This window comes from Melanostigma gelatinosum (genome assembly GCF_949748355.1).
Source record: "Melanostigma gelatinosum genome assembly, chromosome: 4".
Classification (NCBI taxonomy): Eukaryota; Metazoa; Chordata; class Actinopteri; order Perciformes; family Zoarcidae; genus Melanostigma; species Melanostigma gelatinosum.
The window spans coordinates 12,378,017-12,394,313 of NC_136637.1; the positions used below are offsets into that span (position 1 = coordinate 12,378,017).

The 16,297-nt window shown below is 40.7% G+C and overlaps 1 protein-coding gene across 1 annotated transcript in view; it reads left to right on the plus strand.

Moving 5' to 3' along the window:
• gtpbp3 (GTP binding protein 3, mitochondrial) overlaps positions 1-16,163 on the plus strand; it is a gene marked incomplete at both ends in the record, with an annotated part of 41,983 nt that extends 25,820 nt beyond the window's left edge. The window contains 10 exons of the mRNA XM_079267194.1: positions 3,793-4,061; positions 6,182-6,268; positions 7,038-7,120; positions 7,851-7,970; positions 11,032-11,104; positions 11,998-12,141; positions 13,670-13,835; positions 14,961-15,091; positions 15,497-15,683; positions 15,932-16,163. Coding sequence (XP_079123320.1) covers positions 3,793-4,061; positions 6,182-6,268; positions 7,038-7,120; positions 7,851-7,970; positions 11,032-11,104; positions 11,998-12,141; positions 13,670-13,835; positions 14,961-15,091; positions 15,497-15,683; positions 15,932-16,163 — 1,492 coding nt within the window. The remainder of the gene's footprint in view (positions 1-3,792; positions 4,062-6,181; positions 6,269-7,037; positions 7,121-7,850; positions 7,971-11,031; positions 11,105-11,997; positions 12,142-13,669; positions 13,836-14,960; positions 15,092-15,496; positions 15,684-15,931) is intronic.
• Between the last annotated feature and the right edge of the window lie 134 nt (positions 16,164-16,297).

A 16,297-nucleotide genomic window follows, 5' to 3' on the forward strand; every position in this document is an offset into this window, starting at 1 on the left:
AACTGTGTTGGGAAAAAGACAAGTTCAGCAGGTCGTCCTAGTTTTTAAGTTGTTGGCGGACACGTAAATGTGTCTGCTGTGTCCCCACTTCATCTACAGCTGGGGACAGTTATCGCATATCATTGTCTTCTCAGTCTCACTGTTTCCTGTCTGGTCTCTCTCTAATGAACATCAAAAACAAATCATAGAAGAAAGGTTTGGATCAGGGTCTAGTACTCAGATATATACTGAATATATATAGTCTCTGCACGTCCCTTTGGACAAACATGTCCACCAAATGGCAACTTTGCTCATGGGCGGCTCCCATTGCAACAAGAGGAAAGTCCCGTAACACATGAACAGCTTTGTCATTCAGCCGCGACTGAAACAAATGCTATCTCATCTCCGTCAGTGCCATTATACAGACAGTAACTGACGAGATACAACAAATTCGACTTTTGTGACATTTTCTTGAGTTAGTTCTCTGAAATCTTTTTTTTCTTTACTCCCAAATTGTTTGTGTATTTATTCACAGACCAACATAAATATCTCTGCAGGTTGTTAACAGCTATTGTTTTAGGCACTATTTCTCTTTACATTTAAAGTGAACGATTAAAGTGTTAATAAAAGACCTATTGGCTTTTGCAGCTGTTCTTTAAAATGTGTTAGTTTGACTTCTGATGTTTACGGCGGATAAGCTCGTCATTAGTGAGGATTATGGAAACAAACTGTAGCCGACCTTTCCCCCTTCAGTTCATTCCTCAACATGAAACCACTTTTAATGTTTATATTTCATGTTTTAGACATATGTGGTGAAGAAAGGTGGAACGTTCTGTGTGCGATGGATCCATCAGGTTGTTCTTTATATTTGTTAAGTGAAGGTTGTTTTGTGTGCCGGCTGTGATCTGCTAAAGATGGACAATCCTCTGCTTTATCTCAAAAGCCTCCTGATCCGAACAGCTTACCTGTTTCACTCAGAGACTTTCACATTTACTTTTGCTCTGTGAGCGCCTCCAGAATGTGGTCTCTTCCTCGTGTTTGTGCTGCAGTTAGTGAATAATCTGAAGCTTTGGATCATGATTTGTGCCAGGTTAGAAAGATATGACTAGGCTCATTTCTTTTGCATCTACAAAAGACATTGTGTAACCTTTTAGTCATTTTTTTCTCTTTTAATTAATCTGTTTACAATGTCAGTACAGGATACAGGTACTGTATTGTATTGACATTTTTCTTACTCCATTTCCCTTTTCAAAGCTTTATAGAAACATTGGTTATTATTGTTATGTAATATATTTGTCACTCAGCTGACACAACAAGCTGATGTAAAGTAAACGTAACATGTTAAAACTCGCACGTAATATGGGTTAAAATGAATTTAACTAACGTTAACGGCACTAGTACACCAACTACTTCTACAAACACGACACTAGGCATTTCCGTATTTCAATTGAGACCATACTGATTCAAACTAAATGTAAAATTGAAATGTAATTTTTAAATGTAATTTACCATTTGGCTCGTCTATACCTAGTAGCTAAATAACATAATTAATCTAACGTCAGCAAAGATTAAAGAGGAAAACACTAAGGTTAGCTAACGTTACATTCGGTTATAGCTTCTATCATGTTACACAGTGATGGTTGAAAATGACATTTTCGATAAAAATACACAAAACCTAATGTGCTCTGAAGACTCGTTAAATTGTTGGTCATCATTACCTTTCTGTAAAACGGGTGATAAAAGCTCTTTTCAGTGTTTGGGAAACACCATACGGCCGGTAGCTTGTCATTGACTCTTCATTTCCCCACTGTTTGCACCGGCAGGCGTGAGCAGAACGAAGTCCCGCCTACATATGACGCTGATTGGCTAAAGTATGTTTCAGGGGCGGGATTACAGAAGCCGGTAAAGAATCTGATTGGCCGTGGTCTATGTTTTGGTAACTGAAGACAGCCGATTGGCCAGGCATTGACTGCGCTGTGTTGTGTATCTGCTCACGGATAACGCATATTATGATATAGTAAACCTTAAAATAACCTACCTTTCTTTATGTTATGCAGTCAGAAACACTTACCAGTTGTATTTACTGAAGATGGGCTTCAATAACAGAAATAAATCAAACTACAAAGTAACCATTTTATGAAACAAACATGTTGCTGTGTAGAGATGATCAATTTTGTATTTGAAGAAACATATTTTTTCCCATGCTTGTGCCTTTTTCCACCTAAAATACTAATCCTTAATCCAAATGGATTTGCCTGTTATTTGTCAGTTTCAGAAAGCGCCACAACTATCATCACTGTTTCCCCGGAGAATCAGTTGAGAGTTATGATCTGTCACATGATTTTTCCCATTTTTCATTTGTTAATGATTTAACAACAAACTGAACAGATCTCCAACTATGTTAAGGAACTATTTCTTGTTTGTAATTTAAATACATGTTTGCATCAGTAAAGATATGAAGGGAAGTTGCTTTATGTTTATGTATATTCAGATAGATAGATAGATAGATAGATAGATAGATAGATAGATAGATAGATAGATAGATAGACAGACAGACAGACAGACAGACAGACAGACAGACAGACAGATAGACAGATAGATAGATAGATAGATAGATAGTCAGCGGTGAAGAGCACCCGTAGAGGGCAATGGTAGCTACACGGACCGAATTAAATGGCGCACAGTAGGCGGGTCTTACTGCAGATTGACAGGTCTTGAACAAATGAGATTTTAGAACTGTCGACGCTGTGGAAAACGTCGTCCAATCACAATCTACAAAGGGAGCGACATACATCGTGGTAAATGTAAACGTAGTAGCAGTAGAATCCTGTTAATGTAGCTTTAGTTGAAAGCAGTTACTGTCCATGAAATGTGTGCATTTGCCAGTTAACGTTACATTCACAGGTCTCTCCGACATTAGCTAACAGTGGAATAAGGTAAACACGATGAGTTCGTCAAAGATAGAGCATGTTTTGCAAGTCAGTCTCTAAAATCAGCCACACCAGAAACAGCACATGAAATGTTTGTTGTCAGGATAATGTGACCATGCTGCCATCAATGATTCGTGGGACAAGAGCTGCTGTCCTCAATCTTAGGATAAGGTTTGTTAACAAAGTTCAACCTCGTTTTCTGTATTTTGGCCGCTCATTTAGGCAGAATCTGCCACTCTGTAACCTGCGTCTTTTCCTTGAATCTTGCTATGTAAATTATTGAAAAAGGGATTTATTTATTTATTGTATGTTACAATACATGTTGTGAAACTAACAAAAGACAAAAAAGACAATAAAAGATTTTCAGATGAGGCTAAAATGTAACTGAACACATGCATATATTCTAATGAATATAAAGCGTTATACCTTTCCTTTAACCTTCAATCAGTTGGTTAAAAAAAGCGAAACTATTTGTATTTTTCCTTTACCACTTAATTAAATACATGAAAACCTAATTCATTTTTCTCCCGTCTATATTTTATTAGCTAATTTTGACTCCCTGGACTTTAATTTTTCTTTGCCATGGCACACGTTTACAAATGTATTTCTTCCCTTTCCCCATGCAAGTATAAAGTATTCTCTTTTCCTTTAATTAAGTGTTATTTACTGACAATTTCAGTTTACTGCACTTGTGTAATGACCTTGTATTACCTTTTTGTCAGTTTTGGTGCTCCAGAATGTAGGCTATAAGTTTGTCTTGATGTAAAAGAATATACAGCATGTCTGTTCGGAGAAAATTAAATAGTTTATTAGATTATTAGACTTCATTAGTCTACTAAAGTCAGATGATACGGGTGTCTTACAATTCACTTATCTCCTGCAGAGGAACTCCAGCTTGCAGATTAGTGTCCACCTGTGATGGCGTCCCAGTTGGACTGGCTGATGCTGAGACCATCTTTGCATTATCATCGGGCCACGGCAGGTGTGGAGTGGCTGTGGTACGAGCCAGTGGTCCAGCCTCGGCCACAGCTCTGAGGTGTATGACCGGGCTCACACACAGCCGGCCCCCTCCACGCAAGGCCCTGTTACGCAGCATCACAGACCCCCAATCCAAAGAAGTGCTGGACCACGGACTTGTCCTCTGGTTCCCAGGTCTGTTCCCTTTGAACGCATGCACACACACACATCTTTGAGTTTCTGTGATTTGTAATGTGGATGTAGTCTTTTTTACACACTGAGCTGTCAAAGGTTGTATCAACAAATGACAATATGATATAGTAGAAGGAAAGAAAATGCTAATACAGAGGGCAAAAATACATGTCAAATATTAGAATTAGTCTTGCATCAGATATTTATGTGTTAAGGGAAACATTAATGTTAAAGTGTCTGCAAGTTGTATACCACTCTTAATGTAACAGTAATATAAAGCATCTTTGATTATTAGTAAATGGGCTAAAACTTGAAAAATTCTGTCTGCAAGAGAGGGAATGAATTCCCCCAGAAAGTGCAAAATACAAACCCAATCCCACTAACAGCACTGATGGGCGCCTGTTTCAGTCAAATCTCTGCAGTCTTTTTTCTGTCATGTCTTCAATTTTGTATCTTTTGATGTAAAGTGATGACAAACCGGCTTGGTTGCTAGATTTTTATTTATTTTTTCATTGACATTTTATTGAATTTTTGAAAGACCTAGGAATATACACAAATAAAGCAAGGATTAAAGGACATTATATACATAACTTAAAATAGAGGACTAAGACATTAATTGCGGCTGTCTTGTAGTTGTCTACATGGAAGGGACCTAAGCCACGGGTTTGTCTTTAAGGGCCATTAATGTAGTGAAGAGAGCCATTACAAACAATACCTTTCTATACTGCCCATCGGAGAGAAAGATACCTGTTCATATTGAGCCACCCTGGCAAGCAGATTATGCCAGTCGGTGATTGATAGTGCATGAGCTGACTTCGATTGTTGGTCAAGCAGTCTCCTTGCCAACATACTAGAGGTCTGGACCCATTCAGAATGGATGGAGGGAATTGTGTCTTTCAGGGTGGATGGATTCCCCAACAGAGATAAGCGACTGCAAAAGGGACTTCCCTAGAAGTGTGTGACGGTGTCTTTTATCTACAGAGACACTGCCCTCTGCCTGTGTCTTCTCTTTTCTTTTCATTTTGCTGTGTTTGGGATATTTCTGGGTGTCACCCTTTGGGGACTGGGTGTGTAGCCCACACGCATGGACAAGCACGCATCCAAGAAGACGCTACGGAAAAATGGGGGACGCGGCGCTGAAAGAAATTTATTGAAGCAAACGCCGAGAGGACAAACAAGTAACAAAAGTTAATCTGGGGTTGGCTCTCACTTTTGCTGCCTTGTGTGATGCTGCAGGTCGTACACTGGGCTGTGTTAAGGCAACCGTGGTCCGCCGACGTGCTGTCAGTGAGCCGGCTGGAGGAGGGGGGACCAAAAACGTTCACTCCAAGACATTCAAACTTGTCAGATTGCTTTACTGTTCATACTACACAACTTGCTGTCTTGTAATCAGGTTGTCGTTTCCCACTACACGACTGACCAGAGACGAGGGGTCGCACACTCCAACATTCTTCATCTGGATGATCCAATGAGGTCACCAAACTAGGTTTTATCACAAAAACACATGTGAGAAGTGACATGGGTGTAGTCATGCTTGTTGATGACGTTTTAACACAATAGCCTCTCTCCACACGTCCTTACTCTTTCCCCTATGTATTTCAGTCACTGTGTTATGTTTATTCATACAAACATCCAACACACTAGGAGAAGCAACAACAACTGCAAATGTAACACAAAGCACACCCAGGTAGGTTACAGGCGAGGCGACCCCTTCCAAGGTTTCCCCCCTAACCCGTGTCTTGCACTCTCATTGGCTGTTGCTCCCTGAAAGACTCCCCAACAGGTCCAGATATTTAGCATGCCAGGTATCTGGAGTACTTCTGCGAGGCACCAACGAGACTCGGCTCGCATCTTTGGGCAGTTCACACATGGTGCTCAAGGGCCGATGTGTGAGCGCCAAAACTTTAAACTATTTTCTCTTGCTTGCATTTGGAGTCATTTACCGACAAGCTAGAGCAGAGCAGCTCATCACAGTATTTAGTCTTATGAATATCTGAAGTTCTATCAGAATCAGCCACTTGTACTAGCCCACGTTTAGTGAAGTGTTCCTTGACATATTGGTCCGGTGCATATTAATTGACTAACTGATGTTGAGCTGTTGTCTCTTGTGTTCATGTCCTTAGCTCCACACAGTTTCACAGGAGAGGACAGTGTGGAGTTCCACATCCACGGCGGTCCTGCTGTCATTACTGCTGTCTTACACGCTCTAGGTAAAATACAGATATCCTTCTGAGTATCAATATCATACAACTTCATATAATGCAGTATACACACACCCACACATACAGTGGCATGTGGTGCACCGTCACTTTGCAGGATGTTTGGTATGTGTGTCTCCACGGCTTTGACTTTCAAAGCTGTAAGCCTGCAACACAGTAACTAGTTGAGTCATGTGACTGCCCATCACTGTGACTTAAAAGGGAAAATATTCTTATTTCTAAGATACTTATAAAATGTGCCTTGGCAAGCGTGGCAAGGCACATTCCCTCTGGGACTGACACGTAATATTACAATAGTACTTGCAGTTCTCTTACTGTTCTACTAGGGGGCAGTATTGTATACATTAAAGATGTTGATGAAAGCTCGTCACCAATTATGTAAGATTATCATTGATCAGGAATAGTAAGAGGAAAGTATTAGTGTTGTACATGATGTTGCCTATTTAAAGAACAGGAAAGATAGTAACAGTGTAAAGAAAAAAGAATTTAAAACAATATTTTCCAGATCATGACCTACATTTGCAAAATTATTTATAATCAATGTCTCCTGATGATGAGATTGAAAATGTCACCTCTTTAACCTTCCCTCTTGTGCCTGTTGTCATTCCAAGTGAACCCTGAGTGACACATTGACCTTGCGTTTGATCCCCCTCTCTTTGTGTGTGTGTGAGTTGTGTGCATGATTCATGCCCAACTCGTGCCTCATTAATTTCTTCATGTTTGTATGCTGTGTGTGTGTGTGTGTGTTTGCGTTTCTCAGGCAGCGTGCCTGGCATGAGGCCTGCTGAAGCTGGAGAGTTCACACGGAGGGCCTTTCAAGCAGGGAAGCTGGGTTTAACGGAGGTAGGTCAAGACGAGAATGTAAAAACACTGAGACAGATATGTGCAGATTTACATACAAAGAGCATTTCAGAGCAATTTACAGGGTAAATGTGGAATAAACGGGGTCAGAAATGAACAGGGATTACAAGTTCATGAAATGTCAACAGTGAAGAAAGTCTTTGCATATATTGCCCTTTAAACACATCTTTCTTGTGTACGGGTGAAGCTACTGGGCTTCTGTAGATGGTGATTTTCTTCAAAAAGCTGCCAAATATGCAGCCTTCCAATATTGAAAGGGGCTCTTCTGGATATTCTGTTTAGTCGATTATGATTGAGTAAATTTCATCAGCATACAGTAAAAGTAAAAATATTTATTGAATAATTGGCAATGCAAATGTTTTTTTTCACAATTTGGTAATATTTATCTTGGAAATTATGAAAATGCCTCTTAAAGTCCCATCAAGGAAAAAACAGACTTCCTTTGGTCAAAACAATCTCATCGTAGTGTGATAACGAGATAAGATGTCCCTGAGAAGAATTTGGACGTCACAGCTGCAGCGCCACAACATAATGCGAACGCTGTCTTTAACAGTAGCAGGGTACTGTGGCAGTATACTGTGCATCTTACACACAGCATCGCATCATGGGGAAACATGTCTGATACATAGTGTTAACAGAATGAAAACATTGGTGCAAGAAATGGGTAAATAAAACGTGTGCGGCAATCATAACTTTATAATGCTCCCTGCAGGTGGAGGGGCTCGGGGATCTGATCCATGCTGAGACGGAGGCTCAGAGGAGACAGGCTCTCAGGCAGATGTCAGGAGAGCTGGGACGCCTTTATCAGGACTGGAGCCACAAACTGAAACGGGTAGGTCACTCACTGGTATGCTTTCCAAAATAAGCAGGATGACAAACGGATGTTTCCATCAGGACTAGAGCCCAGGGCTTAAATGTGTCTGTTTAGTATGTGGGGCAGAAACAGAAAGTGTAGTCTGGTCTCAAATCAGTCTTGAACACTTTTCTTACTTATTGGATTCATCTTAGTGTCCGATGCTACGAGGTGTGAAGTTGAGTTTTTCCTGCTCCTCCTCCTTTCTCCTAATAATAGATTAAAAATGAACTGAATTATTCTGTACTATAAAAACCTGTTTGTGTAATGACCCTCTCGTTCATACACAAAGATCAGTTTGGATGTTGGAATAGTGCAATCAGACTTTTTATTTGCTGGGCTTTTCAACTTGACTTGATCTCAACCACCTGTGGACCTCGACCAACCCAACCAGACCTAGTATTTAAAGTGACAGGTGAACAGGGGGCATTTAGGAAGTCTCTTGTTCCGTCTAATTCTGAGTAAGCATGGCAGCAAAAACAAGCCGAGCTCCTGGAGGTCTTCCCTGGAGAGACATTGTGCATGTTCATGCCTGACATTTCTCTGAAAACAGTGTTTTGGAAAAAATCTGTCTGTACTGTGCTGCAGGTCAGGCCTCAATAGTTTCACACCCGAACAAAGCTTTCTTTATTTGTATCACCACAGCTGCTTTTTCAACACACCATTGATGGATTAATGGGAATCTGAGACTTCCTGTTTTCATGTCGCTGTGGCACAATACCGAGAATCAAAATACTATCTGTATGGTACATGTATAAATGTATTTTTTATTGTAAACAGGAATAGAAAAAAAACAGAACTTGCAAAATAATTAGTTGAGTAGATTGTGTTTCCTTTGACTTCATGGAAGGTAAACCCACATTGCTAAATTATTGATGCAGGTAAATAAATTAATAGTTTCACAGGGATAACTGATGATATTTGTGTATAAAAATCTGATAAACCGAAAATTAAAAAAAACATTTTTTTTATTACAGTCGTAATACGACCGCCCCCAATGCAGAAACATCACAATATCAAAATATGATCCGGTGTGAAGTACAATACTCTATTCACTTAACCTAATAATTTAAATTAGTTGGGAATGTAATTGATCATATAATGAATAATATTATATAATCCTTCCAGGAAACCTTAGTAATAGTATATTTCCCAGCAGATAAGAGAGAGTTTTTCAACAACCATACAATTTGATTCTCAGAACTACAGATCTAATCCATCACTGTTTGCCACCAGAACTGAGTCGGTACCGCTGAGCGACCTCGTAGAGCTGTTAATTCGTACTACACCACGAGTGGCGTTCAAAGGCCCATCTCTATTTTTGATTATTGACTTTCTAAGAACAAGAAGTTTTTGAAAAGCAGTGCTTTTTTTAATGTTTTCCCATCCCGGCACATCTGGCTTTGTATTGTTTTGGATGGATTAAAGATGAATTATCCCACGCACAGCTGCTGTATGTATTAAGACAGGCACACAATGGAGACATGGATTTATTCTGGGCAGCAGTATTGTTTTTCTTATCTAAACATTATTCTGAACTGTGCACCAAATCATACAGATAAGGGTAGAGTAGCGGAGGAAGAGTGAATGCAACTGTAAAAACAGGGGATAGTGACCTTGCTGATGTTGAATGCTGCGTATAGCTTGTGTCATATTTCACCAGGACACATGTACCAGTACACATATAAATGAGTCTTTGGTTCTGCATTGGGCTCCCTGTTTTGGCTTAGCAAGCTGCCTTGCTAATCCAGGGAGTATCTTCAGAGCAGAGCCATCAGCGCCCAGCATTACTGCATTTCCATTTGTTGCAATAAATGGTTAAATATATGACGACAGTGTTCCTGACTGAATGATGATACGGGTGAGAGCAGCAGGTCATTGATTGCAGATGAACACTTCAGCTTAATGGATGCAGGCCAAACCCTCCTCTACTGTGAATTGTTTCGAAGAATATAGACGAGGGATCTTCCAATACTTTGGCACCAGATCTGACCAACCAGGTGATCTCCCTTGAGTAACTCTGTTCAGCTGCTTGTCGACAGTTCTTAGAATCATTTCAAACGAGCCTCCAGTTTGGAGTCAGATTTCTGGGAATCCTGTTAATCAGACGTATACCATCTGTATGATGCAAGGGGTCCAACCCTTATTTGACACTAAAACAATGCAGTTTTTCTTCCCACTTTTGTGATTGCATTAAAGTATGGGAATCTGACGCTTCCTGTTTTTCTGCAGCTGTACTACTATTGTGTTAATGTTCCGCCTGTCAGTCAAGATACAGAGCGGCGCTGTTGTGGAAACGCTGAAGCTCCCCCCCCCCCCCCCCCCCTCTGTATTCTACGTAGTTTCAAATACATTTCAAATTTGTGGCGATGATGTGAAGTAGCAACATGACTTACTGCACCTGATGTAAGACTAGTCCTGGAAAAAGAGAGAGGAGGCCATTTACATTGTTAATGTCGGTGTCTAATGTTTGATGTATCAATGTATGGTTGAACACTGTGACAAAAATCTTTGCATTTGTTGCATCTGTTGTCACCTTGGGCTCTGGGAAAATGTGATTTTCTTTTTCACATTTTCACACAAAATAATTAAACTGTTAAATTAAAATTGTTTCCCTAAATCAACTTAGCTATACTACAACGCCACACTAATGAAATATGCCATGAGAGAAATTACCAATGTCACTGAAAACGTTTTAAATATGTGGAGAGTGTTTTAATGTATTTGTTTAGGTATGTAAGAATTGTTTAGATTCTCTCCTTTGGATGAAAATAGCATATTGCACAATAATAATATAATATATTCATGTAAGCAGCTGCAGCTCCCCGTTTACCGTCACTCACGTTCTCTGTGTTCCCTGCCCAACTTTTAAAACTTCAACATGCAAATAATCATTACATTATGAATGGAAAAAAATTAGCTCAACTTTTGAGGCCCCCCCCCAACTGCTGATTTTGATGTTTTCAGGGTATCAACGTGTTCATTTCACACAGTGATTTCAGCCTCTTCCCTTCTCTCCTCTCTGCTTTGTGCGTCGCAGTGTCTGGCTCATGTCGAGGCCTTCATAGACTTCAGTGAGGATGAGCTCATTGAGGATGGGGTCTTAAACCAAGGTATGTCTACACTTTGTCCTGCGCTTTACAGGAGAAAAATGACAGAACAGTCACCCCTTGGGCTTTCAGAGGGGTCTGTTTCTGTCTGAAGAGAGAGAGGTCCGGCTGGATTTCCTGTTTGGATCGCCAACTGGCCATCAGGTGTGTTTCTGCACTGTAGGGAGAAGCATAGACCTCAAACTGCTTAAAAGACAATTTCCTTTTAGGAAGTGTGGAGATAAGTCCAGAGGGACAGTAGAGGCATTTGTCTTACCTTCAAAGCCAACCTGACAAGCCAATCTCACAGGAATAGTGCTGTCAGCAGCAATTTACAGTCCGTGTGTGTGTGTGTGTGTGTTCAAGGGATGCCCCCCCCTTAGTGTGTCTCCTGCTATCTGGCACTGGCAAAGCCTCGGATGTTGAGAAGTTCTGACACAATAAGGCCTGGGAACCGTTGTTTGTTTTGGTGGCACGGAATGTGGACTTGCGCCTCAGAGTGGCAAATAATAATAGACTAATTACCAACAATAGAAAACCTGACATAAGTACTTTACCATCTGAAGACATACAGCAAATTAAATGCTTTATATCTGAAGTTCTTTTCTGTTTTTTCTCAAGTCATCCCAAGTTGGATGATTTAATGTGCTTGAGTCAATCAAAATTGTTTGAATTATATGTAGGTACTGTAGGTATTGCTTTGGATTGTCAAAACCATTTCTCCACTTAAGACACATGCGGAAAGAGACATGTCCATGACCCATTTCTCGTCCAGGCGAATGGTGTCAGACACCAGACAGGCCTTTGTCCTTCAACGGACAGAAATTCCCTTCACAAGGCCATGAAAGTGAAGTTGTTTACGAAACCTTCGTGAGGTCCCGTTCCTTACTCTGTCTTTATCTTCTCAACTCCCACAGTGGATGAATGGGTGTGTGACCTGCAAGCAGAGATGGAGCGCCACCTACAGGATGAGAGGAGGGGTGAGCGGCTACGCAGCGGAGTCCAGGTGGTCATCGCAGGAGCCACCAATGCAGGGAAAAGTAGCCTCCTGAACAAACTCTGTAAGAAAACCAGCACATACACACAGCGTGAAGGGATTAACACAAAGTATGACTAACTATCATCTACATACAGACCTTACTGTTCGATCATACCGCTGTCAGCCATGGTTTGGGAGGGAAAGAAGGCAACATCTGTCATCCTATAAGCAGCATGGACGCGCAACGTTTTGAGAAATGTGTTTCATTCATATAAACGCATATTCTGTGTTCCATGCACAGAAAGTGAGAAGAATCATTTTCCCTGACAAGATGGGATTTTGTGCATTCTGACTGAAATAAAGCAGCATGAAAGTAGATTTTGGGGTTGGCGTTATAAAAAAGCCATTAACTCCAACAACCAGGGTTGAGTTTCAAATAACAAACGTTCATAAATTATTTTCGTCACGTCATGCTTGTTTTTCCACGATCTCGCAAAAGTTTGAACAACAGTCTCTTCTTAGTGCAGGAATGTAATCTCATAATCAGCACAATACACAATCTGTGAACAATAGCTCCTGCTCCTGGCACACATGAATTACAACAGTCCGACTTTTCCAGATACAGATTTAATTGCTTCCAGACGATTAATAAAGAAATATCTATAAAGGTAAACAGTAAATGTGTTGCTTTTCAAGTTTTTCCCTCTAAATTAGTTCTTCCCTTGTTTTCCCACACTTGGTGGCAACCGAATGAATCCCTTGTTTATGGTCTAAGATTATGTTTGTTTAGGATATGGTATCCTTAATCATTTACAATCACTCTGTATAAACTATCTAAAGAGGGGGCTTGGCAGGGTCTCCTCACAGCTTCCTATCAGAAGAATAGACATGTTCATCAAACTTCAGATAAAATCCTGTTATCATTTCCTCTTGTGATTAGTCTCCCCTGTGCCCCCCCCCCCCCCCCCCCCACACACACACACACACACACACACACACACACCCAGTCAGCATAGACAACTCTTCATGAGTTGGCAGTGTTATTTCACATGGGATACATGTCTGCCAAGTACTTGAAAAGATAATACAGAAACTATGACAAAATATCTTCGGTTTTCTTTGCGTAATGCAGAACTTGGATTGAAGCCGATAAATAATGCGACTGTTGATACATATTTGTATTTGATTACTGAAAATCCAGTGTGATGTAGAAAAAACATTTACAAATAATGAAATGTTTAAATAGTTCGTCCTGGATTGCAGACGCCACAGCTACACTGTCGGGTATTACAATCTTAAAGGGTTGGAAATGTTCTTCAACAATTCTAATTATATTTGTGCAAATTCGTATTATATCCCAGCAGGACAGCAATTAATAAATCAAATGCTCTGAAAAAAAACCTGGTAATTGTTGCAGGACTGTAGTAAGCCTGTCCTATCATTTTATCAAGTATGACATTAGGCTTGGGGCTGACACAGACAGAGTAAGGAAGTCAGAAGGTGTTGAAAGTCAGCCTAATATTGTTCGTTTTGGTCTTTTAATGGGATTTGTAGACAAAAAGAAAATAAACAATAATACCAACCTTATCCCTTAACCTTTTTATCTCCAGGCCAGAGACCTGCAGCCATTGTGTCTCCCATTGCTGGCACCACCAGGGACATAGTAGAGACGGCACTGGACATCGGTGGATTCCCTGTCCTGTTGAGTGACACAGCCGGCCTCAGAGAGAGCCCGGACCCGGTGGAGAGAGAGGGGGTCCGCCGTGCTCGGGAAAGGTAGGGGGAGGAAACCCTTTTAATATTAATATTTAAAAAAATAAGGAATTTTGCTCAGTTTTCCTGAGTTTAAAATTGTGATGAGGCAGACCAAAGTATATTATTATAGTATTAAGAATGTTTTAACCACAGTATAGTGACGCACATAGAGAACATCATGTGTAGTGGTACATGTGTAAAATCATTTTACACATGTACCACTACATTTTACGAAAATGTGTCACTTGTGTCTAATATAACACAAAACAAATTAGCCATGGGACCAATGGAATATGTCCTTGAAAACAAAGAAAGGAAGAAATAAGTCATTGCTTTCCCCCTGTACATCGTGCTATATTTTTGTAGTGTGGCTGTAGCCTCCAGAGTTTATATTATTGCTCAGCCATAGTTATAAATACATGGGACCAATGTTTCCACAAGTACTTGTGTTCTTGGCAGGGGGATAAAGCATCTGACACATCTATTAGATGGCCACTACATGGGACTAATATCAATTTAATTTGTTAGACATTTAAGGGGACTTTAAGGGGACACCTTTTCACTCTGAGAGAGTTCTGTTGAAAGTGTATTTCATGAAGTAAATGTATTCACAAAATGACAATCTAAAGCTGACTTATGCCGCAGGAAATGTGTCACCAAAGCACTTCAGTGAAAATACAGATGAAGATGTGACTGCAAAAATACTATTTTCAAAACAAACGTTCTGTAATTCCTTTGCTGTTTGTTTAAGTTATTTGGGCGCCCTGTAGGAAGGGTGGGCGGTTTGTATTCTACGGGGAACTTTTTGTGCAGGGAGCAGGTCAGAGGCTTGTGACCTGGGTCACTATAGGAAGGATGTGGTCAGTACAAGCATCCGCTGGTGTTGCTAACGGCACAGTGGGACTAAGATGCAGGAGTACTTAAAGTGAATCCCATTTGGATGGATTCATTATAAATATTGCTGCCATTATTCACAGTATTTGTGGGCCACAACGTATTGTTTCTGAAACAAAACAACATAGAAGCTCACGGTTTGCTAACCATGTGAATTTAAGAGTACAAAAAACAAAAACTATATGACAAAATGCTGTTGTGGTCATATGAATAATTCCAGATCAAAAGTTGAGGCTATTTCCTTTATTCCAGAGTGGAACAGGCAGATCTGACCCTGGTGGTTGTGGATTGTGCTCATCTACCTTCTGATGCAAAGCAAGCTGTAACCTTCCTTCAGGGGCACCTCGGCAGTGTCCTGCCCACTCAGGGGCAGCCTGAGCCAGGTATGATATCTTGGCCTCACCTGCTTCACCTGGACTGTCACTTCAAGCACAGTGAAGTAGATATGCATGGTATAGTTACAGACTCTGGCAAAGTTACATTTTTCTCCATCAAACAACCTCCGTTCTTTGCTTTTAAGCACAAGTATTACATTTATTGTGACACCAGTTGTTCACGTATAGCTTCAGCTTATCATGCATTATTAAATGGTGCCAGAGAGTAATTCGACGTCTACTTACTTTGGATGACTGCAGGTGGAAATGAAGCAGGATTCTAGAGAGTGTACTGGCTTGAAAGAGAGTTTATAGTCATTGAGACCATTGAAGTAGAAATTTCAGTGCCTGAAAGAGTAATCGTTGAATCATTGGTAATTGATCAACTTTTTCTTCATTCCTTTATTACCACAGTATTTCCTGCAGACAGGTTTCTTTTGGTGCTAAATAAAACTGACCTGTTGCCCGAGGAGCAGAGGCTGAAGCTGGACGGGGAGCTGAGACGGGTCTCTGGACTCCCTCCTGTTTGTCAGATTTCTTGCTACACTAATGAGGGACTGCAGGACTTCCTTGCAGTGCTGCACAGCAGTGTCAAGATTCTGTGAGTTTCTACAGTTACTAATGTTTTCTTGTTCCAAAACAAAGACTGCATATCTCAAAAAAGACATGAAAAGGTAATTGTGTAGTATGTCATAAAAAGGGAACGTATAGTATGTCATAAAATGTAATCAAAAATGTCATAATACAATGTCATAGTTCCACAGTGGAAAGGATAGAACTAACTTTAAAAGACAAAGGACAAAATAACAACTCTATTTCAATCATTTTGTTATTTAACTTCCTCTCTAGGTGTGGCGACCCTCTGTGTTGTGCCCCCACCCTGACCCAGGCCCGCCACAGGGCCCAGCTGCAGCAGTGTTTTGCGGCCCTGGCTCAGTACCAGCGCTATCGTGACATTGACCTCGCTCTGGCAGCTGAGGGTGTCCGGTTGGCTCTCACGAGTCTAGGCCGGATCACTGGACGTGTTGGGGCAGAGGAGATCCTGGATATCATCTTCAAAGACTTTTGCATTGGAAAATAGTCAGTTGAGTATCAGAAAAACATGAAATAATAATATTGGTATGCTCGCCTGCTCAGAAAGGAAAGGCTGCATTCTTGTATCGGTAAAGAAAGGGCACCGCCCGTCATTATGCCTGGTTTCGAGGCCCCACAAGA